Source organism: Salmo salar, chromosome 02 (assembly GCF_965601325.2).
Source record: "Salmo salar chromosome 02, fSalSal1, whole genome shotgun sequence".
NCBI classification, from domain to species: domain Eukaryota; kingdom Metazoa; phylum Chordata; class Actinopteri; order Salmoniformes; family Salmonidae; genus Salmo; species Salmo salar.
The window spans coordinates 15,306,085-15,333,915 of record NC_138292.1 but is presented as its reverse complement, the minus strand read 5'-3'; the positions used below and the strand labels follow the sequence as shown (position 1 = coordinate 15,333,915).

Sequence of the window (27,831 nt, the reverse complement as noted above, 5' to 3'; positions counted from 1 at the left end):
AAAAATACAACTTTTGTCATACCTGTGGTATACCACGGCTTTCAGACAAATCAGCATTCAGGGCTTGAACCACCCAGTTTATAATATAGTATAACATGGGGGTGATTGGGCTTTATTTTAAAGGGGTTTCTTATCAACACCAAACGTGTGTGTGTGTGTCTACAGTGTACCAAAAACAGTCACTTTGAATAGTAAATTAGCTTTCAAATCATTGTGCACATGATTTCCGTAGAAGAAGCACAAACCAAACTGAACAGTCATCTGAAATATCTGAACACTTAAATCTGAGTCTGGTATTGATAAGGGGACCAGATGTAGTCACTAGAATAGAGGGACTCAACATCGACTGCTGCTTCATTTTAAAGTGGCAATCTGCAGCTCCAACAACAACAAAGCGGACACCTGCCACTGAGGGGTGGGGCTGGATAAATGTTACCACTCAAATTCATGGAGAGAGCAATGATACCAGTACTGACCATCCATGACATCAAAATAATAGTTTTACCATGTTTTGAGGCTATAACATGGTTACATTTATATTGTTTACTAAGGAATAAAACAAGCTTTCGGGTTCTGATGGGGATCATCAACTGAACTAAGTTCAAAGTATTTATAAGTTATATTCTTCAAGACTCAATGGATATATTTAAAAGTAAAACATTTAAAATAATAAAATGATGAATGCCACGTTCAAAACAACAGGGAACTCTGGGAAAGAATGAGCTCCGACGGGGAAATATCGATTTGAAAGATCATCCAACTCGGAATTCCAACTCGGGAACTAGGGCCTCTTTCTAGCGCGCCAACTTTCTGACCTGAAGATTACTGACGTCATGATTTGTCCTCGTATTGTTCTGAGGCATTTATAAGTTACAGTGCATTCAGAAAGTATTCAGATCACTTAACTTTTTCACATTTTGTTAGACTTACTCTAAAATTGATTCAATGTTTTAATCCATAATGACAAAGCGAAAACAGTTTTGTAGACTTTTTTGCAAATGTATTAAAAATAAAAAACAAATACCTTATTTACGTAAGTACTTAGACCCTTTGCTATGAGACTCAAAATTGAGCTCAGGTGCATCCTGTTTCCATTAATCATCCTTTAGATGTTTCTACAACTTGGAGTCCACCTGTGGTATTGTAAATTCAATTAATTGGACATGATTTGGAAAGGCACACACACACACACACGTCTATATAAAATGTCCCACAGTTGACAGTGCATGTCAGAGCAAAAACTAAGCCATGAGGTCGGGTTGCCTCGGCCGGCGACTAGCAGCTGACTGTAAATACAATGAATTGGACATGATTTGGAAAGGCACACACACACACACACACACACACACACACAAACACGCACACACACCTGTAGCTTCGAGACAGGATTGTGTCGATGCACAGATCTGGGGAAGGGTACCAAAACATTTCTGCAGTATTGAAGGTCCCCAAGAACACAGTGGCCTCCATCATTCTAAAAATGGAAGAAGTTTGAAATCACCAAGACTCTTCCTAGAGCTGGCCGCCAGGCCAAACTGAGCAATTGGGGGAGAAGAGCCTTGTTCAGGGAGATGACCAAGAACCCAAAGGTCACTCTGATAGAGCTCCAGAGTTCCTCTGTGGAGATGGGAGAACCTTCCAGAAGGACAACCATTTCTGCAGCACTTCACCAATCAGGCTTTTAAGGTAGAGTGGCCAGACAGAAGACACTCCTCAGTATGACAGTCCGCTTGGAGTTTGCCAAAAGGCACCTAAAGGACTCCGACTATGAGAAACAAGATTCTCTGGTCTGATGAAGCGTCACGTCTGGAGGAAACCAGGCACCGCTCATTACCTGGCAAATACCAATCCTTACAGTGAAGCATGGTGGTGGCAGCATCATGCTGTGGGGATTTTTTATTTCACCTTTATTTAACCAGGTAGGCTAGTTGAGGAGGTAGGCAATAAATAGGCCATAGGAGCGAATAATTACAATTTAGCAGATTAACACTGGAGTAATAAATGAGCATATTATGGAGGGACTGAGAGACTAGTCACAATTGAGGGAAAGATGTACAGAGCAAAGTACAGAGATGCTTGATGAAAACCTGCTCCAGAGCGCTCAGGACCTCAGACTGGGGTTCACCTTCCAACAGGACAACGACCCTAAGCACACAGCCAAGACAATGCAGGAGTGGCTTCGGGACAAGTCTCAAGGTCCTTGAGTGGCCCAGCCAGAGTCTTGATTTGAACCCGATAGAACATCTCTGGAGACCGGAAAATAGCTGTGCAGCAACGCTCCTCAGAAACTCCCCAAATACAGGTGTGCCAAGCTTGTAGCGTCATACCCAAGAAGACTCGAGGCTGTAATCGCTGCCAAAGGTGCTTCAACAAAGTACTGAGTCAAGGGTCTGAATACTTTTGTAAAATGTGATTCGTTTTTTTTATTGGTAATACATTTGCAAACATTTCTAAACCTGTTTTTGCATTGTCATTATGTGTAGATTGATGAGGGAAAAAACAATTTAATCAATTTTACAATAAGGCTGTAATGTAACAAAATGTGGAAAAAGTCAAGGGGTCTGAATACTTTCTGAATGCACTGTATATTCAAGACTCAATGGATATTCATTTTAAAAAGTCTAAAAATGGATGAAGCAGATTGCCCCTTTAAATCAAAATAGTGACTGTCTGTAGTGTGAGCAGTATGTTTTGTATGCATTTTAGTGTACTAGCAGATCAGTGATACAATACTACTTCTGTTCATCACCAAGCAATGTAGCTACAACAACTTGTCAAAGATTGAGGCCAACCAATACAGCTACAATGTAGTAACTTTATTGCTTTCTGTCAACAACCTCATTTCCATTACAAAAAAATGTAATCTTTCATTTGCGTTATCTGTTATGTACAGTTTAAGAACAATTAATTAAAAACTTCACTGATATCAAACCTAATGGCAACATGAGGCCAATCCAATCCACTTTATAGGGGACTGAAATGTCTAGTCACACGGTGCTGAAAGATCGCCTGTCCTCAGTGATCGTCACTGGTTTCGGAGTTTCACATAGCAGTACTATGACAATTTATTCTGTGTTCTATTGTTGTACAGCGTAGGGAAGATACTGAGAAAAAGGCACCTTGGACTGCTCTTAACAAGCTCCCCAGTAGACCACGTTTCCTAGTCCCAGCCTGCTTAAGTACTCAACTACCAAGAGATAATGCACACCAAGGCAGCGCCAGTGATGGGAAAAAGTACCCAAATGTCATACTTGAGTAAAAGTAAAGTTACCTTATTAATAGAAAATGACAAGTAAAAGTCACCCAGTAAAATACTACTTGAGTAAAAGTCTAAAAGTATTTGGTTTTAAAATATACTTAAAGTATCAAAAGTAAACGCTAAAGTATCAAAGCAAAAGTAAGACTAAATTAAAATTCCTTATATTAAGCAAACCAGACGGTACAATTCTTGTTTTTTTACATTTACTGATAGCCAGGGCACACTCCAACACTCAGACATAATTTCAAATAAAGAATTTCTGTTTAGTGAGTCCGCCAGAGCAGAGGCAGTAGGGATGTTCTCTTGATAAGAGTGTGAATTTAACCCTTTTCTGTCCTGCTAAGCATTCAAAAGTACTTTTGGGTGTCAGGGAAAATGTATGGAGTAAAAAGTACATTATTTTCTTTAGGAATGTAGTGAAGTAAAAGTTGTAAAAAATATAACTAGTAAAGTAAAGTACAGATAACCCAAAAAATGACTTAAGTAATATTTAAAAGTATTTTTACTTAAGTACTTTACACCACTGGTAAGCACAAAGTCAGAAGGAACAAGTACATATGTTAATTTCCAACATTCATACGTATGGGGCCCATAATTGACCCAGAGGGCAAAACAGCTGTTAAAACAGATGCACTTTTTCTTGAAATGACTTTTTGTTTTCATCAAGGTGTTCAGATGGAAGCGGTCAGTCAATTATTGAACTTGAGGAGTCTCCTCTTTATTGATGTCAAAACAAATTCTTGCCCCCCGTACGACTTACACCCAATGTTTCATAACCTTCATTCCAAATTTGTGTAACACTATAGATTTAAATAAAACTAACTCAATCACATAATTCAAACTGATGAATTCAACTCAATCACAGAGCCATGAACAGCAGACTGATGCCTTTCCCAGTAGGACTCCTGTAACAGTAAACATATTGGATAATCAACCAAAAGTATTACTATTCATTAACACTAAATCCACGGGACAAAATGACTTAAGATCTTTTTTTTTTTTTTTTACAAAACAGCCTACAACAGAATAGCCAATAAAAGAAGAGCACAGAGAAACCCACCTATCAGTGTTGTCCAGTGTCAAATAGGAAAAAGGGGTTTACAGCTGAAAGGGAGGGGCAGAGAAACACACAGCAACATCTTCTAGCAACACTAGTGAATTGACAATGAGGGAGTCAGTCAGTGAGCGAGAGGGCAACAGAGTGAAAGTGAGAGACAACACACAGAGACAGACAGAGAGCGAGAGAGACAACACACAGAGAGCGAGAAAGACAACAGAGGGAGGGAGAGAGACAACACAGAGAGAGGGAGAGAGACAACACAGAGAGAGGGAGAGAGAGAGAGAGAGACAACAGACACAGAAAGAGAGTGCCAGGGAGAAAGAAGAGAGACTGACAGAGAGAAGGTGAGAGAGAGACAAGGGCCTCATTGAGCCCATTGGTTCCTGAGACTGATCTAAATAGATACATGTATATAAAAAGGTACATATAGCCTGCCCACCCCTCTCGTTGTGCGGCAGGCGTATCTAAAGTGCACAGATATAAAGAACATTAATTACCGGCCAGCAACAAACAACGACCCTGCCCCCGCCTCCTACTCCCTCCTCCCTCCCATACTCTGCAACGTTGACCAATTCAAAATAAATTAAATGCATTACATTTTGTAACGATATAGATAATAACAATGATAAAAAATATATATATAGACAATCTAAAATATATACCCCATAACAGAAAATATTCCATTGGATGTAAAGCGTTTAAATGGATAAAAGTGGGTTTCCCCTCGTTATCATAACCAAGGGGAGGCTACAGCTCTGGTAAGGCTTCCACTACACTAGATTAAACCCAGGCTACCACAGCCATGTACAGTCACACTATTGAACAGCTTTAAACCTGCCCTGAAGAAGGCATCACTTTTAGAAACCTCTATAGACTTACTCTATACATATTTTCTTCCTTTCAAGTCCACCATTATGTATGTATGGACATGGACACGGCAGGCAGGCAATACCCTCACCATTACTCCAAAATAATAAGACCGCTCAATCGAGAACATTTTGTTTTTGAAACTTCATCTTATTATAGTCCGTTTCCAATTTGGGATTGTTTAAGATTAGTAAGAGATGTTTGCCAATTAATTCAAGAAATATTCTGCAAACTATGGGCTATGCTGTGGTCTGTCATGTTCACTTTGACAGAACATCTTCAGCCTTTCAACCTTCTGTGACTGATAATCTGAATCAACAGCACATCGTACACATGACTCTGATATTGTGAAAAGCCATCTTAAGCTGCTCTTAAGGTTCTTACACTTGTACACGCACCCATGTGTGCACACACCCACACACAATTAAATATAATATGTGCTCTAAATGTATTTGGACCTTTTGTTGAGCATCCCCTGCTTTCTCAAGCAGAAAGTGTCTATTGTTCAGAGTGAGCCAGATAGAGTGCTGTGAGTAGTAGCTGTTGTTGTGGTCAAGCCACCCGGGTTGCTTAGACTGCTGTTAGGCCTACTGCTTCCTATGAACCACCTGGAGACAGTCTTGACAAGTTTGAAATGCTTACAGCAACTCTTCTAATATAATGCACTAAGGGCGATAGAGGCCACTACATGCATCCATAATGCATTGCCCTTGAAGTAAGTGTTACGAGGACAGACTGTACACCATATCACAGAGACAGACTATGGATATGTTGGTAAAAAGCCTGATTAAAGTCATTCCAAGAAGACCAAGTGGTTCCTTAAAAAAGGCACACCTGAATCTAAAGCCAATGTTTTTTTCACCTTAAAACGATGATAAAATTAAGACTAATTTCCCAATAAGAACTAAAGAAACATGGGTAAGTAGCGCTGGTTGTGTCTGTGTGCCCCTTGGCATTGGTATGGTAGCAGCTGTTAGGGCAATGGACAGGGCCATGAAGGACACTGCCCCCTGCTGTGTGGGAGGACAACGCCACCTGGTGGGCTAGGGGCTGACGTGGCACTCTCCCTGCTCCTCCCGTCCCTCCTTCATAAGGAGGTCTCAGCATCCCCATACTTCTCCCCCTGGTCATTCTCCAAGTTTATCTTCACACAGGACACCTTCGCCTGGCTGGGAACAGAGAATAACACCATCATCACCACCGAACGTCAGTTCATTCATTGAAAAATGCTAATTATATCTAAATATAGCTGTTTACAATTAACGAATTAAACTTGAATTTCAGTAAGTTAAATCCTCCAAACTCATTCAACAAATGACAACCCAATACAGAGAGTAAGAACTCACTCACCACCCCTTTGCCACACAACGTGCAATGTTGCAAAATGTTTAAATGCAACATTGCAAGACTGAACATACCCAAATGCTCTCATCTTTGATGTCTTTGAAAATATTGGCAGTTCTAAGATATTTGCCATGCATCCAGTACTATTGATTTGCAAGTTGGTGCTTCATAGTATCTCCATTGTGGGAGAGGGGTGTTATAATTAGCCTTTACGCTCTTAGTTCATTGAAAGGTTATTCAAAGGTTAATATACTGTCAAGCACAAAAAGGTATGGGTTCAACTTCTGGACTATATAGGACGATAGGGTGGAGGCATAGAACACGAGGCTGGATTCCAAAAGGGAACACTTGCTGCCTTCTCTGGCCCTCAATCTTGAGAGTAAGCAATAATAGCCTTATACAAGGATTCATCAATATTCCCCCACACTTAAAAGCATGTGATTAAGACACATATTGACATACATTAATTTCATGCACATTTTTAAATAGTTTCAGAATGCATTTTCAAAATATTTAAATAGAAAAGTTTTTTTATTTTTATTTAAATATTTAGTCAAAATGATTATCAGGGTGTGATTTTCTGAGAGGGATGGGAGCATGTTTCTGGGTTTGGCCCCAGCAGCCAGACAGGAAGAGGAAGGATGAACACCTGAATCATACTGAGAAGGAGTTATAGCTACCTGCCACTATGTTTCAGAGCTTTGGCACTGTCAGAGTTCATGGAGACAGACTTCCAATTGGCGGTTTTGGCCATTTCATCAGAAATGTTTACCATAGAGGGGTCCAAACTGCAGGGGAACAAACACACACCACAACACACTCAGCTGGCGTACACAAACACAAACCACAACACACTCAGCTGGCGTACACAAACACACACCACAACACACTCAGCTGGCGTACACAAACACACACCACAACACACTCAGCTGGCGTACACAAACACACACCACAACACACTTAGCTGGCGTACACAAACACACACCACAACACACTCAGCTGGCGTACACAAACACACACCACAACACACTCAGCTGGCGTACACAAACACACCCCACAACACACTCAGCTGGCGTACACAAACACACCCCACAACACACTCAGCTGGCGTACACAAACACACCCCACAACACACTCAGCTGGCGTACACAAACACACCCCACAACACACTCAGCTGGCGTACACAAACACACCCCACAACACACTCAGCTGGCGTACACAAACACACCCCACAACACACTCAGCTGGCGTACACAAACACACTCAGCTGGCGTACACAAACACACACCACAACACACTCAGCTGGCGTACACAAACACACACCACAACACACTCAGCTGGCGTACACAAACACACATTTTCAAGGTCTCATTTCTGAAACAAACTCAAATGATCTTTGATTGGCAGCAGTCAAGATACAGTATTACAGAGGACCCTTAGAAAACTATCATAACCATTATAAATTGCAATACTAAGGGAAATTAGCTATTTAGTATTACTTCAAATATAATAGTTGGATGAAATAGTCGCTTGATTGCAAGGACAGTCTGTGATTGGTTGTTTTTCTGGTTGTTATGGGGCTGAGGGTCGGGGGGGGGGGGGTCATGTTCAACAACAAATCAAACACAAGAGCTATATTTCATTCCACAAGGCTGTCCACTTCCATAGGCCCTTCAGAGGGGAGGAAACAGCGGTGTGGAATGAAACCGGTCCGAGGAGGTCAGGGCAGCTAATCAACCAGGTAGGAGAGCAGCTGTATGAGGGGTGCATGGTGAGACTAGAGCAGGCCTGAGAGACCAACCCCTGCTCTCTCCTCTGCATCGTGTGGCATGTCCAACTCAACACTGCTGTCACACCTGCTTTGGGAGAGACGGGTCAGTGCTTCAAAAGGGGTTACTCTTCCCTGTAACATGAATATACTAGTCCATAGTTCTCCAAAGTACTTCACAATGCATTACAGAACCCGCGAGGAACAGCACTGATGGGCTATGGTGAATGGGCCGTGACTTCCTCCAAGTATAATGGACATTGATATACTGCATCAAAATTGTCCCCAACCACTAACCTGACTTTGAGGGTCTTGAGGATGCCCGGCCCGTCGTAGGGGTGTGCTATGCCCTCTTCCACTTCCAGCATGCGCTGGGCCTCCTGTAACCATGGAAACAGAGGGAAAGTGTCAGTGGGACTGTCACAGCTCTCTGCAGTAGTCTGTGAGAACAGTTGGACGCGCACCTCCTTGGCTTTCTTCTTCTTGTCGTCCTCCTTCTTCTTCTTGCTCTCAGGCATCAGGTCGTCCAGCCAGCTCAGCTCCCTGTTGGTGAAACATAGGTCCAGCAGCTTCCGTATGAACACCAGGGCCAACACCTAGAGACACCAAAACAAAATCAGTGACTTGTACTTTTAGCTCTTCATTAAAATGGCATCATCCTGACAATCCAATTCTGTGCCATCTCTTTGCTTGACGTATTCTCTGTCTTCAGTTCATACTTCTGTTTCTGTAAGAAATTGCCTGTGAAGTGTATTTCTAGCGCCATACTAACAGCATATCCGTATTCTTACCATCATGGGGAAGACGACGGCGGCGGCGGATGCCTTGATGACCCACAGCAGCACCAGGCAGGTGAGCTGCACCAGGGTGAACACATGGACCTTCCACAGGGGAACGTAGCGCAGGTAGATCAGGTCCGGCTGGTGCTTGGCTGGCATGCAGAACAGCTTGATACGGTCAAAGAACTACAGGAGAGGACAACCACAACACAACCATGTTCAGACCACAGGAGGCTGCTGAGGGGAGGACGGCGCTTAATAACGTCTGAAACTGAGCAAATGGAATTGCATGAAACACCTGGAAAACATGTGTTTGATACCATTCCACTTATTCCGCTCCAGCCATTACCACTAGTCTGTTCTCTTTAATTAGGTGCCACAAACCTCCTGTGGTTCAGATGTACCGTTGAGCGTGTGTGTGTGTGTGTGTGTGTGTGTGGGGGGGGGGGGGGGGGGGGCAACACTGCAGTGTAAACCTACCTCACTGATCACATGACATAACACACCACACAGACTGACCTGGATGCCTTTGAGTGAGGACACACCCATGTAGAGAAACACCCCGTAGAGGACTGGCATAGGGATGAACTAGAATAACAACACAGGGGACAGAAGGTACTTTAGTCATTTAATCATCGTCCTCACCCTTTTCTCATTTCTTTACCCACAAACCACTGGGGTGTTCCCTTTCCTCATCACTCTGGTATCAAAAAGAAGTGATGTTCCAAAACAGTGAAAGGATGTTGAGGATCTGATCAAGAAATTGGGCACCAGCCTGCTATCCTATAAGAGCGTCTCTTGTTGATTTGGAACATCCTACCAGTCTATAACAGAGTCTCATCTCACCTTGAGCACAGAGGTCATGAAGACAGAGCAGCCCATGAGGATGAAGATCATGAAGCTGGTGACCCTCTGCTCTCTGATCCCCAGGAACTTGGGCTGTTCCCCGGGGGCCGAGCACTCTGACTCCAGCTTCAGACTGTTGACGTGGGAGATGGAGAGCACGGTGGCTGCTACGAACCAGGGCAGGCCCATGATGGAGCACACCCCCAGCATCACAGACACCACCAGAAGATCCAGGTGGTAGCCACAGCCTTTCTGATGGGGGGGGTGAGACAGTCCGTCAGGAGAGAGGCCAACCAGGGAGGGGGTGAGAGTCAGTGAGGAGAGGGGCCAACCAGGGAAGGGGTGAGAGTGAGGAGAGGGGCCAACCAGGGAAGGGGTGAGAGTGAGGAGAGGGGCCAACCAGGGAAGGGGTGAGAGTGAGGAGAGGGGCCAACCAGGGAAGGGGTGAGAGTCAGGAGAGAGGCCAACCAGGGAAGGGGTGAGAGTCAGGAGAGGGGCCAACCAGGGAAGGGGTGAGAGTCAGGAGAGGGGCCAACCAGGGAAGGGGTGAGAGTCAGGAGAGGGGCCAACCAGGGAAGGGGAGACAGTCAGGAGAGGGGCCAACCAGGGAAGGGGAGACAGTCAGGAGAGGGGCCAACCAGGGAAGGGGAGACAGTCAGGAGAGGGGCCAACCAGGGAAGGGGTGAGAGTCAGGAGAGGGGCCAACCAGGGAAGGGGAGACAGTCAGGAGAGGGGCCAACCAGGGAAGGGGAGACAGTCAGGAGAGGGGCCAACCAGGGAAGGGGAGACAGTCAGGAGAGGGGCCAACCAGGGAAGGGGAGACAGTCAGGAGAGGGGCCAACCAGGGAAGGGGAGACAGTCAGGAGAGAGGCCAACCAGGGGAGACAGTCAGGAGAGGGGCCAACCAGGGAAGGGGAGACAGTCAGGAGAGAGGGCAACCAGGGGAGACAGTCAGGAGAGAGGCCAACCAGGGAAGGGGAGACAGTCAGGAGAGGGGCCAACCAGGGAAGGGGAGACAGTCAGGAGAGGGGCCAACCAGGGAAGGGGAGACAGTCAGGAGAGAGGCCAACCAGGGAAGGGGAGACATCTTGACTACTTCTATGTCACAACCTCTCTCTCTAGATATCATCCTGTCTTCCTCTATGTCACAACCTCTCTCTCTAGATATCAGCCTGTCTTCCTCTATGTCACAACCTCTCTCTCTAGATATCAGCCTGTCTTCCTCTATGTCACAACCTCTCTCTAGATATCAGCCTGTCTTCCTCTGTCACAACCTCTCTCTATATATATCATCCTGTCTTCCTCTGTCACAACCTCTCTCTATATATATCATCCTGTCTTCCTCTGTCACAACCTCTCTCTCTAGATATCAGCCTGACTTCCTCTATGTCACAACCTCTCTCTCTAGATATCAGCCTGACTTCCTCTATGTCACAACCTCTCTCTCTAGATATCAGCCTGACTTCCTCTATGTCACAACCTCTCTCTAGATATCAGCCTGACTTCCTCTATGTCACAACCTCTCTCTCTAGATATCAGCCTGTCTTCCTCTATGTCACAACCTCTCTCTCTAGATATCAGTCTTCCAGTGTGTCTCTCACCTTGAGTTTGTGCTCCTTCCTGTTGATGATGACAGCGGTGATCTGTTGGTCCATGAAGATGAGGATGGTGCAGAGCAGGGCAGGGATGGCTGCAGCCAGCATGGTCCACCAGGGGTTGGTCCCCAGCGGGGAGATCAGCCAGCCACGGTTCTCAGACGTGGGCTAGAGGAGCAGGCACGGTCAGGAAAGAACGTCACAACACACACAGTAAACCGGTAGGCCACAACCCACACAGTAAACCGGTAGGCCACAACACACACAGTAAACCAGTAGGCCACAACCCACACAGTAAACCGGTAGGCCACAACCCACACAGTAAACCGGTAGGTCACAACCCACACAGTAAACCGGTAGGTCACAACCCACACAGTAAACCGGTAGGCCACAACCCACACAGTAAACCGGTAGGCCACAACACACACAGTAAACCGGTAGGCCACAACACACACAGTAAACCGGTAGGCCACAACACACACAGTAAACCAGTAGGCCACAACACACACAGTAAACCAGTAGGCCACAACACACACAGTAAACCAGTAGGCCACAACACACACAGTAAACCAGTAGGCCACAACACACACAGTAAACCAGTAGGCCACAACACACACAGTAAACCAGTAGGCCACAACACACACAGTAAACCAGTAGGCCACAACACACACAGTAAACCAGTAGGCCACAACACACACAGTAAACCAGTAGGCCACAACACACACAGTAAACCAGTAGGCCACAACACACACAGTAAACCAGTAGGCCACAACACACACAGTAAACCAGTAGGCCACAACACACACAGTAAACCAGTAGGCCACAACACACACAGTAAACCAGTAGGCCACAACACACACAGTAAACCGGTAGGTCACAACACACACAGTAAACCGGTAGGCCACAACCCACACAGTAAACCAGTAGGCCACAACCCACACAGTAAACCAGTAGGTCACAACACACACAGTAAACCAGTGTCTCAAATAGTAGGTTGATAATACTCTAAAATAGGGCAGTGCTATCCAGGTTTCTCTTTATAACTGGAAGTTGACAAAATAAATGAGTTCATATTTTCCATACCCTGATCTCATTCAATCAAATCCATTGACAATCAGTGCTGCAGAGCCTCTCGCCTGGCTTATTGCCTCAGCAAACTGCGTCAGCCACTCCCACACAGCTAGCAAGCGAGCACCCACCATGTAAATGGGGGTGGCGAAACGGGAATTTGGACCAATCCCTGACAACCCATGAACGTAGCTATGAAGCTCTACTTTGTAACAGGCTGTGTTTTTTCCCGTTTCTCTGAAAACACCTGAACGACAGAAGCGAGGGAAAAACGTTTCACCTGATATTTCAGTGAAAAGACATCTGATGAACATGAAACCCTCAGGACTTTCCAACACTTCTTAGCAATACAATGTCCCATCGATCGTACTCTGATTGGTTGAGGAATACCTTCCGCCAAGAGCAAATATGAACACACCGATTTCGGTGTGATCTGAACGTTCTTAGCATGGCACTTGCCTTACATTTGGATTTATACCCCGTAATGTCACATTCAGTATTGTGATTTTTAGACAAGGTTAACAATAGCCTCGTTAATGTTTTCAAATGATTTAATATGTATTTTGATGACCACATTATTGACATTTAGTCAAACAGATTTTTACAATTCTCGCATAATGTCCATTGTTTGCGGTGTCACTTAACACACTAATAATAGTAATGTATTCAGATATAATCATTTAGACTTTTTTTAACGTTAAACAATTTAAAAGGCTCAAACTAAACGAAATTCTGAGTTAACTGTTTGAAACCAATCTGTACCTGAAAGCGGTCAGGCACATTCAGTTTGGGGGAGGGAATGCCCACCAGGTAGTCCACCAGGACCATGATCATGATGGTCAGGAAGACCGCAAAGTCACTGATGGTCGACCGTACCTGGAACACAGAAGGACAGAGAGTGAGAAGGAGTGCACAGCTGAAAAGAAAAGAGGTAAAAGTTCAAGTATAGAGGATCAAACCAAGGGAGAGAGCAGAGTGGTAGGACCTAAACTCACTAGTACACAACCCTGACAGACACATCACTCCTACTCTAATGCCAAACCTTGGTGGGAAAGTAGAGCTTGGTCTTGAACTGCTTGAGGAAGGAGGAGAGGAAGAAGGTGGTGAAGAAGAGGATGACGGACCAGAAGAGGACGTCAGGGATGTAGGGACCATGGTGGCCGCAAGCTGGCCCAACAAACTCCCCACGCAGCCTAGAACAATCCTACAACACAGACCGGGGGAAGGACAGTTGAGGGTTGTCAAAATCAAAATCAACTTTATGTCCATGCATGAAATCAATATAATTATACTATTGAAATGGAAAAACAGTACGAGACAGATTACAACAATAAGAAGGTACCATGGACGCCCCATAAGCACGCACACGCAAACAGACACACGGAAAAACACACGGAAAAACACACGCAAACACAGACACACGGAAAAACACAGACACAACTTACATTGACATCCAGTTGGGTCCAAGATATGGATTCTGGTGCGACCCCGCTGTGGTTCCAGACCTGCTGGATCTCAGGCGTGGCGTTAACCGGCGGAGAACATTGACATCTGAGACAGAGACTGAACATTAACCGACATCGTTCACCAACTACAACTGACCTAACTCTCCCACAACTGACCTAACTCTCCCACAACTGACCTAACTCTCCCACAACTGACCTAACTCTCCCACAACTGACCTAACTCTCCCACAACTGACCTAACTCTCCCACCTCCTACAACTGACCTAACTCTCCCACAACTGACCTAACTCTCCCACAACTGACCTAACTCTCCCACAACTGACCTAACTCTCCCACAACTGACCTAACTCTCCCACAACTGACCTAACTCTCCCACCTGCCACAACTGACCTAACTCTCCCACCTGCCACAACTGACCTAACTCTCCCACCTGCCACAACTGACCTAACTCTCCCACCTACCACAACTGACCTAACTCTCCCACCTACCACAACTGACCTAACTCTCCCACCTGCCACAACTGACCTAACTCTCCCACCTGCCACAACTGACCTAACTCTCCCACCTGCCACAACTGACCTAACTCTCCCACAACTGACCTAACTCTCCCACAACTGACCTAACTAAAACACATGAGGTAGTTTGGATGTGCAGAGTACACTTCCTTTGAACTATGTAGAAGGTCGTAGCTCAGCGTTCTAACATGTAGAAGGTGAGGTCGTAGCTCAGCGTTCTTACATGTAGAAGGTGAGGTCGTAGCTCAGCGTTCTAACATGTAGAAGGTGAGGTCGTAGCTCAGCGTTCTAACATGTAGAAGGTGAGGTCGTAGCTCAGCGTTCTAACATGTAGAAGGTGAGGTCGTAGCTCAGCGTTCTTACATGTAGAAGGTGAGGTCGTAGCTCAGCGTTCTAACATGTAGAAGGTGAGGTCGTAGCTCAGCGTTCTAACATGTAGAAGGTGAGGTCGTAGCTCAGCGTTCTAACATGTAGAAGGTGAGGTCGTAGCTCAGCGTTCTAACATGTAGAAGGTGAGGTCGTAGCTCAGCATTCTTACATGTAGAAGGTGAGGTCGTAGCTCAGCGTTCTTACATGTAGAAGGTGAGGTCGTAGCTCAGCGTTCTAACATGTAGAAGGTGAGGTCGTAGCTCAGCGTTCTAACATGTAGAAGGTGAGGTCGTAGCTCAGCGTTCTAACATGTAGAAGGTGAGGTCGTAGCTCAGCGTTCTTACATGTAGAAGGTGAGGTCGTAGCTCAGCGTTCTAACATGTAGAAGGTGAGGTCGTAGCTCAGCGTTCTAACATGTAGAAGGTGAGGTCGTAGCTCAGCGTTCTAACATGTAGAAGGTGAGGTCGTAGCTCAGCGTTCTAACATGTAGAAGGTGAGGTAGTAGCTCAGCATTCTTACATGTAGAAGGTGAGGTCGTAGCTCAGCGTTCTTACATGTAGAAGGTGAGGTCGTAGCTCAGCGTTCTAACATGTAGAAGGTGAGGTCGTAGCTCAGCGTTCTTACATGTAGAAGGTGAGGTCGTAGCTCAGCGTTCTTACATGTAGAAGGTGAGGTCGTAGCTCAGCGTTCTTACATGTAGAAGGTGAGGTCGTAGCTCAGCGTTCTAACATGTAGAAGGTGAGGTCGTAGCTCAGCGTTCTAACATGTAGAAGGTGAGGTCGTAGCTCAGCGTTCTAACATGTAGAAGGTGAGGTCGTAGCTCAGCGTTCTAACATGTAGAAGGTGAGGTCGTAGCTCAGCGTTCTAACATGTAGAAGGTGAGGTCGTAGCTCAGCGTTCTAACATGTAGAAGGTGAGGTCGTAGCTCAGCGTTCTAACATGTAGAAGGTGAGGTCGTAGCTCAGCGTTCTAACATGTAGAAGGTGAGGTCGTAGCTCAGCGTTCTAACATGTAGAAGGTGAGGTCGTAGCTCAGCGTTCTAACATGTAGAAGGTGAGGTCGTAGCTCAGCGTTCTAACATGTAGAAGGTGAGGTCGTAGCTCAGCGTTCTAACATGTAGAAGGTGAGGTCGTAGCTCAGCGTTCTTACATGTAGAAGGTGAGGTCGTAGCTCAGCGTTCTTACATGTAGAAGGTGAGGTTGTCCAGCTTGTTGTTCATGTTGATGGGGTAGAGTTCCCCCAGGTGAACCAGCTTCTCCAGGGCCTCGTAGATGAAGATGATGCAGATGAGCGCTGCGAAGGCTTCCTCTGTGAAGCGGGTGATGTAACAGACCAGGGAGCTGGCGTCCGTGGCAACCAGGACGAGGCACAGAAAGGCCGTCCACAAGCCGATGCTGGTCCTCAAGGACAGGTAGGACAGGTCGTAGTCACTGGACAAGGGGAGATGGGGACAGAGGGTTAGGGAGACAACACACACACACACACACACACACACACACAATTCTAAACTTATATGGACAACTTAAAGTACTGGCATTGGTCCTATACAACCCTGATATGTCACAAAAAGGATAAATAATTTCAAACTTACAGAAGTAGGAATCCTAAAACTGAATAAGACAACCCTAATCCTGAAAAGTCATTTTGGCCTGACTCAGCAATACTAGACCAGGTCACTACTTGAACCCTGACCAGGTATACAAGGTCTGGATTTACAGACTGGGGGGGGGACATACACTATTTACATTATAGAAGAACTAGGTTTAGAAAAAGCAATGACTCAGAGAATTCCTGTTTGCTTGCAACATCTGTGTGTGTGTGTGTGTGTGTGTGTGTGTATGACAGAGAGTGGGTGTTTGTCTGTCTCTATAAGAGCTCAGGAGAGTGTGGGCCATGTTACATTCTTCCTCTTCTCTCTGCGACCCTGTTGATCACACACAGAGGCGAGCGATAATGGCACCCTGCAGCCTTCCACTGCTGGCCCTGGCCCGCCTGTCTCTGTGGGTCACAGCTTAGCCCACCTGGGGGGACCAGGACAACCCCTCCACGTTCAGACAGATCATGGACACTGTGGCAGAGCTGAAGTCCAAGTCTGACCTAACAGCCAGCGTGTTCGGTAAGATGGACCTGGGAAATATTATGCTGTGACAATTTAGGTTGTGTGTAAGCCTGAATTGCCACTGTGCATGTGCAGTGGAAGAGAGTGGGTGTGCGTATAAAGATAGATGTTACTACAGTGAAAGTGTATTCTCCTTGTTTCTAGCTATGAGAGAGAGAATGGAATCCATGGAGAAAGAGCTGCAGGCACTGAAAGGTGAGAATGATGCATCATCTGTTGTGTGGAGTGTGGTAACTGATAAGAATGTGGTGAGGCTGCACACACGCAGATGCGTAGACAATTACATGGCAACCACTGGTGTGTGATCTGTAATATTGATGTGTGTTGATAAATGAATGAAATGTGCATTCCACAGACATTCCTAAGGTGGCGTTCGCAGCATCACTGGGAGGCAATGGACTCCAAAAGGCAGGAGACTTTAACAAAAAGCTGGTCTACAGAGAGGTCTTGACAAATGTTGGTGGTGCATACAACGTAGAGACAGGTAACACACACACTTTAACCCTCTCCTCATTCTTCCCCTGTTAAAAACAACCCTGTCCTCTCAGGTGAATTCACGGCTCCGGTTCGTGGAGTCTACTACATCCGGTTCACGGCCAACGCTCCTACAGACGTCACCTTGAGCTCCATGCTGTATAAGAACGGTGGCAAAGTCATTCTGGCCGCTCACGAGAGTCCGTCCGGCGAGGGCAGCGACACGGCGTCTAACGGAGCCACTCTGTTGCTGGAGGAGGGAGACAGTCTGCAAATGATGCTGTGGGCCAACACCCAGGTCTTGGACAACGCCAACCACCACAGCACCTTCAGCGGCTTCCTCCTCTTCCCCATGACACAGCAACCAGAGACAGACCTACATCCCTCCTCTTCCCCATGACACAGCAACCAGAGACAGACCTACATCCCTCCTCTTCCCCATGACACAGCAACCAGAGACAGACCTACATCCCTCCTCTTCCCCAGAGACAGAGGTGTACATACACAGTAGCATTGTTTTCAACTGTTGTTAAATCATTGACTGAATTAAAAATAACGTTGAGGTGAAAGGCTGCTTATTCCATCATTATAAATAAGAATTTGTTCTTAACTGACTTGCTTAGTTAAATAAAGGTTAAATAAAATATTCTGCATATTAGACTGGGTGTTTAGCTTATACCTCTTACCTCCAGTGGGAACATCAGTTATTGTCCAGTAGATTAAAGATCATTTATCTTAACCCTTGACATGATCTTTTGTCCTTTAGTACTTGGGGCTAATACCATAATATACCACAACTTGATTACAGACGATGGTCCTCTTCTGTTTTAGTTGAGTGTAGGTGTCAGTCTTCACTTTACTAGCAGATAGCGCTATAGTAACACCATTTCCAGATCTGGTTTACAGTAGTCTGGCCACCAGCCCTGTACCTTTACAATGTGAACAGGTTTTCAAGTTGTAGACCACCTTTAAATCTGATGTTCGTGCTGGGCTGTATAGGTTCCCATCATATTGCTCATCAAATCCTTCCAGACGAAGGAAGGAAAGGAGACAAGAGAAGGTGTTCTTAGGAGGGAAAGGAGACAAGAAAAGGAAAGGTGACAAGAGAAGGAGGTGTTTGAGGAAGGAAAGGAGACGAGAAAGTGGCAGGGTTCATATTATGACACATGGAATTTCATGACTTTTCCATGACGTCTCCATGACTTTTAACATGTTCATCAACCAACAATTGGTGGCGTCTCTATGTATAAAAAAGTCAGTCTCTGATCCCATATACAATCTCCTGTCGTCAGCGTAATGTGGCAATACTGGGAGGCTGCTCCCTGATCCCATGTACCATCTCCTGTCGTTAAGCAAGGCACTTAACCCCCCCACAAAGTAAACTCAGCAAAAAAAGAAAACGTCCCTTTTTCAGGACCCTGTCTTTCAAAGATAATTTGTAAAAATCCAAATAACTTCACAGATCTTCATTGTAAAGGGTTTAAACACTGTTTCCCATGCTTGTTCAATGAACCATAAACAATTAATGAACATGCACCTGTGGAATGGTCGTTAAGACACTGACAGCTTACAGACGGTAGGCAATTAAGGTCACAGTTATGAAAATTTAGGACACTAAAGAGGCCTTTCTACTGACACTGAAAAACACCAAAAGAAAGATGCCCAGGGTCCCTGCTCATCTGCGTGAACGTGCCTTAGGCATGCTGCAAGGAGGCATGAGGAACTGCAGATGTGGCCAGGGCAATAAATTGCAATGTCCGTACTGTGAGACGCCTTAGACAGCGCTACAGGGAGACAGGACGGACAGCTGATCCTCCTCGCAGTGGCAGACCATGTGTAACAACACCTGCACAGGATCTGTATTTCCGAACATCACACCTGTGGGACAGGATGGCAACAACAACTGCCCGAGTTACACCAGGAACACACAATCAGTGTTCAGACTGTCCGCAATAGGCTGAGGGAGGCTGGACTGAGGGCTTGTAGGCCTGTTGTAAGGCAGGTCCTCACCGGCAACAACATCGCCTATGGGCACAAACCCACTGTTGCTGGACCAGACAGGACTGGCAAAAAGTGCTCTTCACTGACGAGTCGCGGTTTTGTCTCACCAGGGGTGATGGTCGGATTCGCATTTATCGTCGAAGGAATGAGCGTTACACCGAGGCCTGTACTCTGGAGCTGGATCGATTTGGAGGTGGAGGGTCCGTCATGGTCTGGGGCGGTGTCACAGCATCATCGTACTGAACTTGTTGTCATTGCAGGCAATCTCAACGCTGTGGTACCCTTCCTGCAGGCTCATCTTGACATGACCCTCCAGCATGACAATGCCACCAGCCATACTGCTTGTTCTGTGCGTGATTTCCTGCAAGACAGGAATTTTCAGTGTTCTGCCATGGCCAGCGAAGAGCCCGGATCTCAATCCCATTGAGCACTTCTGGGACCTGTTGGATTGGAGGGTGAGGGCTAGGGCCATTCCCCCCAGAAATGTCCAGGAACTTGCAGGTGCCTTGGTGGAAGAGTGGGGTAACATCTCACAGCAAGAACTAGCAAATCTGGTGCAGCCCATGAGGAGGAGATGCACTGCAGTACTTAATGCAGCTGGTGGCCACACCAGATACTGACTGTTACTTTTGATTTTGACCCGCCCTTTGTTCATGGACACATTATTCCATTTCTGTTAGTCACATGTCTGTGGAACTTGTTCAGTTCATGTCTTAGTTGTTGAATCTTGTTATGTTCATACACATATTAAGTTTGCTGAAAATAAACTCAGTTGACAGTGAGAGGACGTTTCTTTTTTTGCTGAGTTTAGAATACCTATTAGGAAACTGTATAAAACATGTGGTCAACCCTTAGGACAGGAGAGCCACTGGTAGTGCAGGCTTTTGATCAAGCCCTGCTCAAACACATCAGAGCCAATTTATCAAGGTCCAATGGAGCATTTTATTTCTAATGGTTTGTTAGAGGGGGACTGGAATAAAAGCCTGCACTCTCATTAGCTATCCTGGAGGATGGTTGACCTCCCTTGATGTAAAACATTGCAACATTACAACCAAATAAGTGTTATGCCTTTTGAAATCATTTGTTAATTCAATATATCAAAAGATCAAATGGCAATGGTAGGCTACAAATATTTTATTCAGCCGTTTAGTCATATTTATCTTAGAAGAAGTGTTTACTTTGCAGGCTGTTCCATACATTGGATGCCCAAATCAACAGGAAGTTTTGCAGCCACAATCTAAAAGACAAACTACATCTAATATATTTTCTAAAATTAATGTTCACTATTCACAAATAATTACTTTAATTCAGATGATCCAATTCACCACGATTGAACCAAATCCCAACTAATACAATAGCAAAGTGAATCATTTATTTAGCCAAACTGGAATTGTTTAAATGAATCATGAATTGTTCAAAAAAGTTAATTAACTTTGTATGGCCTTATTCGCGAGAATCGGTGGAACGTTTTTGGGGAGATAACGAAAACATTCATACAGACTAATAATAGCTAAACAGTTAACCAGAGGATAGAAGACATGTTTTGAATTGGCTCCCTAGTTAATTTGTTCTATCATATTTTATTGGCTAGGCCTACCTGCTGCTGTAATGTCCGACTGTCTCGCTCTTCTTCAGCAACGGCCCACTAGTCTAGCACTATGCAGATGATGCTCGCAAACACCAACATGCTAGTGTCATTCTGATCCTGGCTGATATATAGATTTTTATTTGATTGATAAAATATTTTAAAACGGCACCTAAAAAAAATTACATTAACAGAAATTATTAAATTAATTTCCATGACTTTTCAAAAACGTTTTGAGAATTTATCATTTTCCAAAACTTTTGCAGGCCTGGAAAACACAATTTAAAAATTACACAACTTTTATTAGGCTCCTGAGTGGTGCAGCGGTCTAAGGCACTGCATCTCAGTGCTAGAGGCGTCACTACAGACCCTGGTTCGATTCCATGATGTATCACAACCGGACGTGATTGGGAGTCCCACAGGCCGGCGCACAATTGGCCCAGTGTCGTCCGGGTTAGGGTTTGGCCATCATTGTAAATAAGAATTTGTTCTTAACTTACTTGCCTAGTTAAATCAAATTCTTGGATTTTCATGACCATACGAACCCTGAGGAGGTGTTTGAGACAGTTGGGACACGGCTCCAGCAGTAGCCTGCACACTCACCTGCAGAATTTGAAGAGGATCTTCTCAAAGACCAGGACTGGTCCGGTGCTGCCCAGGATGGTGAGTGGCTGGCCCGCAAACATGGAGAAGGCCACGCCCGTCAGAGACGCCCCGAACAACGACTCGATCGCACTCTGGGTGAGAGTGATGGGAGATTAGGCAAAGACGGTGAGCAATTACACATTTCTATTGCAAAGTCATCAATAACTATAGACAAATACACAATATTTCCCATTAGTTTCTGGTGACATCACTCACGATGTTTCCCTTGGTGGCCTCACCCAGCAGGCCTCCGAAAGTGATGACAGGGGACATGCAGGCGCAGTAGAGGAACAGTACAGAGGCCAGGCACTGCAGGCTCAGAGCATCCCTAATATCGCTCCACAGGAACGGAGCTTTCCTCCTTACATCCATCACCAGACCCCCAAAGATCCTGACAGAGGAGAGAGAGGGAGGGAGGGAGAGAGAGAGGGAAGACGTAAGAGAGCAGGGAAGCCAGTGAGGGAGTTTTAATAATAGTTTAATTGCTAGAGAGATGTGATATCATCTCTGCACCTTTAGTATTGGGGACAACTCTAAATCAGAGCCTAATTTTAACATTGGGGACAACTCTAAATCAGAGCCAACTCAAACTGGACAGACTAAGTGTAGTAGGCAGTTGGAATATAGCCCGACAATGGAAACCGTGCCAGCTGAGGAGACATAAATGATCGTCACACACACACACACACACACACAGCTCCTGTACAGGTCATGTTTCAGAGAGGGGTCAAGAACAGCATGTCCAAAGCCTACATAGTCTCTTTAAAGTGATGTCACCCTTAATGCCATAGTTATTAACTATCTAACTTCTTCACTGAGCAGAATGCCATTACACAGTAACTGCTGCACAATACAACTCTACTTAGTAGTTCCCATGAAATAAGCACAACTGAAGACCAGTTACCGTAATTTCCGGACTATAAGCCGCTACTTTTTCCCCACGCTTTGAACCTCGCGGCTTAAACAATGACGCGGCTAATATATGGATTTTTCCCGCTTTAAATTTGTTTTCTCCAAAAAAAACACATTGTGACGTGCTCAGTTTTTTGCCGGCATGAAGCTTTCATTAGACCAATGAAATTGCCGAACGGGTTAAGGTCAAACAACTTTTTTGTTTACTGTTTAGATTAAATCGAGCGCTCTCAAACTTCCCATCATTCTGATTACGGTAGTCATTTTGTCACCCTCAACATGGCAAAGACACTGAGAAATGCATATGATGCAGCTTTCAAGTTGAAGGCGATTGATCTGGCTGTTGGAAAAGGAAATAGAGCTGCTGCACGGGAGCTTGGTCTTAATGAGTCGATGATAAGACGTTGGAAACAGCAGTGTGAGGAATTGACTCAGTGCAAAAAGACAACTAAAGCTTACTGCTCATTTTTTTATTTCTTGTTACAAGCCGTGTTTCGTTAAAGCCTATTTATTTTTGTTACAAGCCGTGTTTCGTTAAAGCCTGTGTAAAGTTAATTTGTTTCAATGTACCGGTAGGCACCTGCGGCTTATAGACATGTGCGGCTTATTTATGTTCAAAATAATATATATTTTTTAAATTCAGTGGGTGCGGCTTATATTCAGGTGTGCTCAATAGTCTGGAAATTACGGTAGTAAAAGTAAGGATTCAGAAAGAAATCTAGTATATTTCTGATCTTTTTCATGAACTAGACATACACTATGGTGTGGTCTCAGTATTATTGGAGAGTGAACGGTCTGACTGTTTAACCCTGTTTCATGGCTAGCTCTGGCTTGATGTGTAGACGGTGTGTGTGGGGTGGTGGAGTACTGGTGTGTGGGGTGGTGGAGTACTGGTGTGTAGACGGTGTGTGTGTGTGGGGTGGTGGAGTACTGGTGTGTAGACGGTGTGTGCGTGTGGGGTGGTGGAGTACTGGTGTGTAGACGGTGTGTGTGCGTGGGGTGGTGGAGTACTGGTGTGTAGACGGTGTGTGTGTGGGGTGGTGGAGTACTGGTGTGTAGACGGTGTGTGTGTGGGGTGGTGGAGTACTGGTGTGTAGACGGTGTGTGTGTGGGGTGGTGGAGTACTGGTGTGTAGACGGTGTGTGTGTGGGGTGGTGGAGTACTGGTGTGTAGACGGTGTGTGTGTGGGGTGGTGGAGTACTGGTGTGTAGACGGTGTGTGTGTGGGGTGGTGGAGTACTGGTGTGTAGACGGTGTGTGTGTGCGGGGTGGTGGAGTACTGGTGTGTAGACGGTGTGTGTGTGGGGTGGTGGAGTACTGGTGTGTAGACGGTGTGTGTGTGGGGTGGTGGAGTACTGGTGTGTAGACGGTGTGTGTGTGGGGTGGTGGAGTACTGGTGTGTAGACGGTGTGTGTGTGGGGTGGTGGAGTACTGGTGTGTAGACGGTGTGTGTGTGGGTGGTGGAGTACTGGTGTGTAGACGGTGTGTGTGTGGTGGTGGAGTACTGGTGTGTAGACGGTGTGTGTGTGGGTGGTGGAGTACTGGTGTGTAGACGGTGTGTGTGTGGGTGGTGGAGTACTGGTGTGTAGACGGTGTGTGTGTGGGTGGTGGAGTACTGGTGTGTAGACGGTGTGTGTGTGTGGTGGTGGAGTACTGGTGTGTAGACGGTGTGTGTGTGTGGTGGTGGAGTACTGGTGTGTAGACGGTGTGTGTGTGGAGTGGTGGAGTACTGGTGTGTAGACGGTGTGTGTGTGGAGTGGTGGAGTACTGGTGTGTAGACGGTGTGTGTGTGGAGTGGTGGAGTACTGGTGTGTAGACGGTGTGTGTGTGGAGTGGTGGAGTACTGGTGTGTAGACGGTGTGTGTGGGGTGGTGGAGTACTGGTGTGTAGACGGTGTGTGTGTGTGGTGGTGGAGTACTGGTGTGTAGACGGTGTGTGTGTGGGGTGGTGGAGTACTGGTGTGTAGACGGTGTGTGTGGTGGTGGTGGAGTACTGGTGTGTAGACGGTGTGTGTGGGGTGGTGGAGTACTGGTGTGTAGACGGTGTGTGTGGGGTGGTGGAGTACTGGTGTGTAGACGGTGTGTGTGGGGTGGTGGAGTACTGGTGTGTAGACGGTGTGTGTGTGGTGGTGTAGTACTGGTGTGTAGACGGTGTGTGTGGGGTGGTGGAGTACTGGTGTGTAGACGGTGTGTGTGGGGTGGTGGAGTACTGGTGAAGTGCTGCTAGATGAAAGGCTGCATTAGACCTCTTCAGCTTCTACATCAGACACATGAAAGACTTTCCAGACCTCTAGTGAACAGCTCTCTTCATGTTTATAATGCTTTTATAATGAGCTGCCAAGGTGACCACTCAGTCTGGCAGCTCCTTTTCATCAAAAGGGATTAAAGAAAACCCATTGTGTGTGTTTGTGTGTGAGAGAGAGACCCACCTCCCTGTCCTCTGTAGCTCTGGTCCTGCTTGGTGCTGGTCTTCCTTGAAGGACTCATTATGGGCAGAGCCGTTGGGCAATGAGGGCATCTTCCTCTTGTCCTGTGTAGAGAGAAAAGCCCCCCACAGGCCAGGTTACTGCACAGCCCTCAACATTCTAACCATCCGTACTGGACACACACCGTGTCCACAGCGGTTCTCTTACAATATTACCCATCAGCATGTCTCACACGTTCAATAGCAGCCAACCAACATCTTCGTCCAGATCCCTCACCTGAGACGGGACACTCTTGGGGGGCTCGATTCGTATCGTAGGGTCCCACTCTCCTGGGGGTAGGACGGTCACCTGGTCCAGAAACTCATCTATCCCCGACAGCAGATCGTTCCGGTCTTTGGCCTTGTATGCTACATCATGGAAGACCTGGCACAGGACGACAACAGCAGTCTCTCAAACGACATGTCACTGCTTCTGACGTCACAGCATGGGACCAATCGGTGATTGGCCAAGGTTGAAATTAGACCAATCCAGAGCTGTGTTGTAGTGCTCCTCACCTCGTCTGTCATCAGCGTGGCGATGGAGCGGCCGATCTCGTGGTACTGAGGACCCTTCCCAAACGGACCCAGCAGCAGGAACAGGAACCTGAGCAATAGGAGAGCAGGATAGAATCAGAGTCCATCCAAGCACACACCACCGCACACCCCCCTCAACACACAATAGATTTTTCCAAAATTGTCGTCTATTGCCATAACTCCTTCACAGTCAAAATAACTAAATGCCTGTCATACGATTCAGATAAGTGCATGTACACACTGTTACCTGGTGGGTACGGGCACCTCAGTGAGACCAGTGAGCAGCACGGCGGGGGACAGCCTGATGAAGGCTATGATTGGTCGCTCCAGGAATTCCACCTCTCCCACCAGCACGTTGGAAGCCTCCGCGCCCGGAGGGATCTTCTTCATGAAGTTCATGTCCACCTGGGAGGTTGAAGGTCACAGGGTTAAACAGGAAGAATACCTTCTTGGATGTTCCTGAAGTTGAATTGTATTGGCCATGCAGGGTTCATACACATTTAGACAGATTGAATTTCAGGACTTTAAACCAGAAATGTGGTATCAACACTTGGAGGCTGCCCTCTGATCCCATGTAGTCTACCATCTCCTGTCGTTGTGCAAGGCACTTAACCCCCCACAAAGTAGAATCCCTGTTAGGCAACTGTATAAACACATGTGGTCAACCCTCAGTCTGGAGAGCTGATGGGTGTGCAGGCTTTTGATACAGCCCTGTTTGAACACGTTGCAGTCAGTTTATCAAGGTCCGGTCGAGCAGCTCATTTCTAAAATATATGTTTTGCTAGAGGACTAAAATAATACATGGAATAAAAGCCTTCACTCATTAGCTCTCCTGGAGGATGGTTGACCTCCCTTGATGTAAAACATATTTGGTGGAAATGTTGCTAAGGTTTTATCCAATAATTAGCTCATTCAATATATCAAAGATCATATAGAGGAAACGAGAGAGAGCGAGAGCGAGAGCGAGGAGAGAGAGAGGAGAGAGAGAGAGAGAGAACTAGCCAGGCTACAGGATTTGAATTGGCTACCTACTGTTTTCTATCATATTTTATAGGCCTTGAGCAATGGCCCACTGGTACACATGCAGGTGATGACACACAGATGCACTGAAGTGTCATGTTCCGATCCTGGCTGATTTTTATGTGATTGATAAAAAATATATGTGCCCAAATAAAATACAAAAAAAATTATTCTTTTCAGATTTGATCATTTTCTAAAACATTGTCAAATTCCAGGACATTTCCAAGATTTCAGGCCGTACCAACCCTACATTATGTGTTTGCCAAATTTCTACAAAATTCTCAACAGTTATAAACTGTGGAAAAATATAAGACGTGTGTTTTGGTAACATGGTCAGTTACTGAGGATGTGTGTATAGATCAGGAGTTAAGGAGACGGGGTACCTGATCCCCTACACCGTGGACGCTACCCACAAACTACCCCCGCACCGTGGACGCTAGCGACTACCCCGTGGACCCACCCACTACCCCGTGGACCCTACCCCGTGGACCCTACCCCGTGACCCTACCCCGTGCACCCTACCCCGTGCACCCTACCCACTACCCCCCGTGGACCCTACCCACTACCCCCTACCCGTGGACCCTACCCACTACTCCCTACCCCGTTGACCCTACCCACTACCCAGTGGACCCTACCCTGGGGGCCCTACCCACTACCCAGTGGACGCTACCCACTCCCCCTACCCCGTGGACGCTACCCCACTACCCACTACCCCGTGGACCCTACCCACTACCCCGTGGACCCTACCCACTACCCCGTGGACCCTACCCACTACCCCGTGGACCCTACCCACTACCCCGTGGACCCTACCCACTACCCCTACACCGTGGACCCTACCCACTACCCCTACACCGTGGACCCTACCCACTACCCACGTGGACCCTACCCACTACCCCTACACCGTGGACCCTACCCACTACCCCTACACCGTGGACCCTACCCACTACCCCTACACCATGGACCCTACCCACTACCCCTACACCATGGACCCTACCCACTTACACTATACTATGGATGCTTCCTTCAGAAGCGATGACATCAAACAGGACACCTAATAAATAATAAATCACATAGAATATGTGTGGTTGCTGCTGGAACTATATCTGTGCTGCTGACAGCCGTACTGCTGCACAAAAAAAAGAT

General features: G+C 46.2%; 2 protein-coding genes across 6 annotated transcripts in view; one reads left to right on the top strand and one right to left on the bottom strand.

Annotated features, from left to right (window-relative positions):
- Positions 1-2,801: 2,801 nt before the first annotated feature.
- Positions 2,802-27,831, bottom strand: part of LOC106585489 (sodium bicarbonate cotransporter 3) — a 76,722-nt gene continuing 51,692 nt past the window's right edge. For 3 of the 5 annotated variants that reach the window (XM_082960166.1, XM_082960167.1, XM_082960171.1), the window contains exons 8-25: positions 25,916-26,073; positions 25,651-25,738; positions 25,373-25,519; positions 25,100-25,200; positions 21,977-22,151; positions 21,719-21,852; positions 16,121-16,366; positions 14,032-14,137; positions 13,629-13,790; positions 13,349-13,462; positions 11,525-11,686; positions 9,924-10,175; positions 9,597-9,665; positions 9,090-9,263; positions 8,763-8,894; positions 8,596-8,678; positions 7,211-7,318; positions 2,802-6,355 (exon numbers count right to left, since the gene is read on the bottom strand). In XM_082960166.1, the coding sequence (XP_082816292.1) occupies positions 6,274-6,355; positions 7,211-7,318; positions 8,596-8,678; positions 8,763-8,894; positions 9,090-9,263; positions 9,597-9,665; positions 9,924-10,175; positions 11,525-11,686; positions 13,349-13,462; positions 13,629-13,790; positions 14,032-14,137; positions 16,121-16,366; positions 21,719-21,852; positions 21,977-22,151; positions 25,100-25,200; positions 25,373-25,519; positions 25,651-25,738; positions 25,916-26,073 (2,493 nt within the window). In that variant the 3' untranslated portion in view covers positions 2,802-6,273. The remainder of the gene's footprint in view (positions 6,356-7,210; positions 7,319-8,595; positions 8,679-8,762; positions 8,895-9,089; positions 9,264-9,596; positions 9,666-9,923; positions 10,176-11,524; positions 11,687-13,348; positions 13,463-13,628; positions 13,791-14,031; positions 14,138-16,120; positions 16,367-21,718; positions 21,853-21,976; positions 22,152-25,099; positions 25,201-25,372; positions 25,520-25,650; positions 25,739-25,915; positions 26,074-27,831) is intronic. The other 2 variants (XR_014380094.1, XM_082960169.1) reach the window with 2 other exon arrangements.
- LOC106585583 (complement C1q-like protein 4) lies at positions 16,828-18,098 on the top strand. The gene is made up of 4 exons (XM_082960202.1): positions 16,828-17,052; positions 17,200-17,250; positions 17,411-17,539; positions 17,604-18,098. The coding sequence occupies exons 1-4, from the start codon at positions 16,998-17,000 to the stop codon at positions 17,927-17,929; spliced, it is 561 nt and encodes a 186-aa protein (XP_082816328.1). The 5' UTR covers positions 16,828-16,997; the 3' UTR covers positions 17,930-18,098.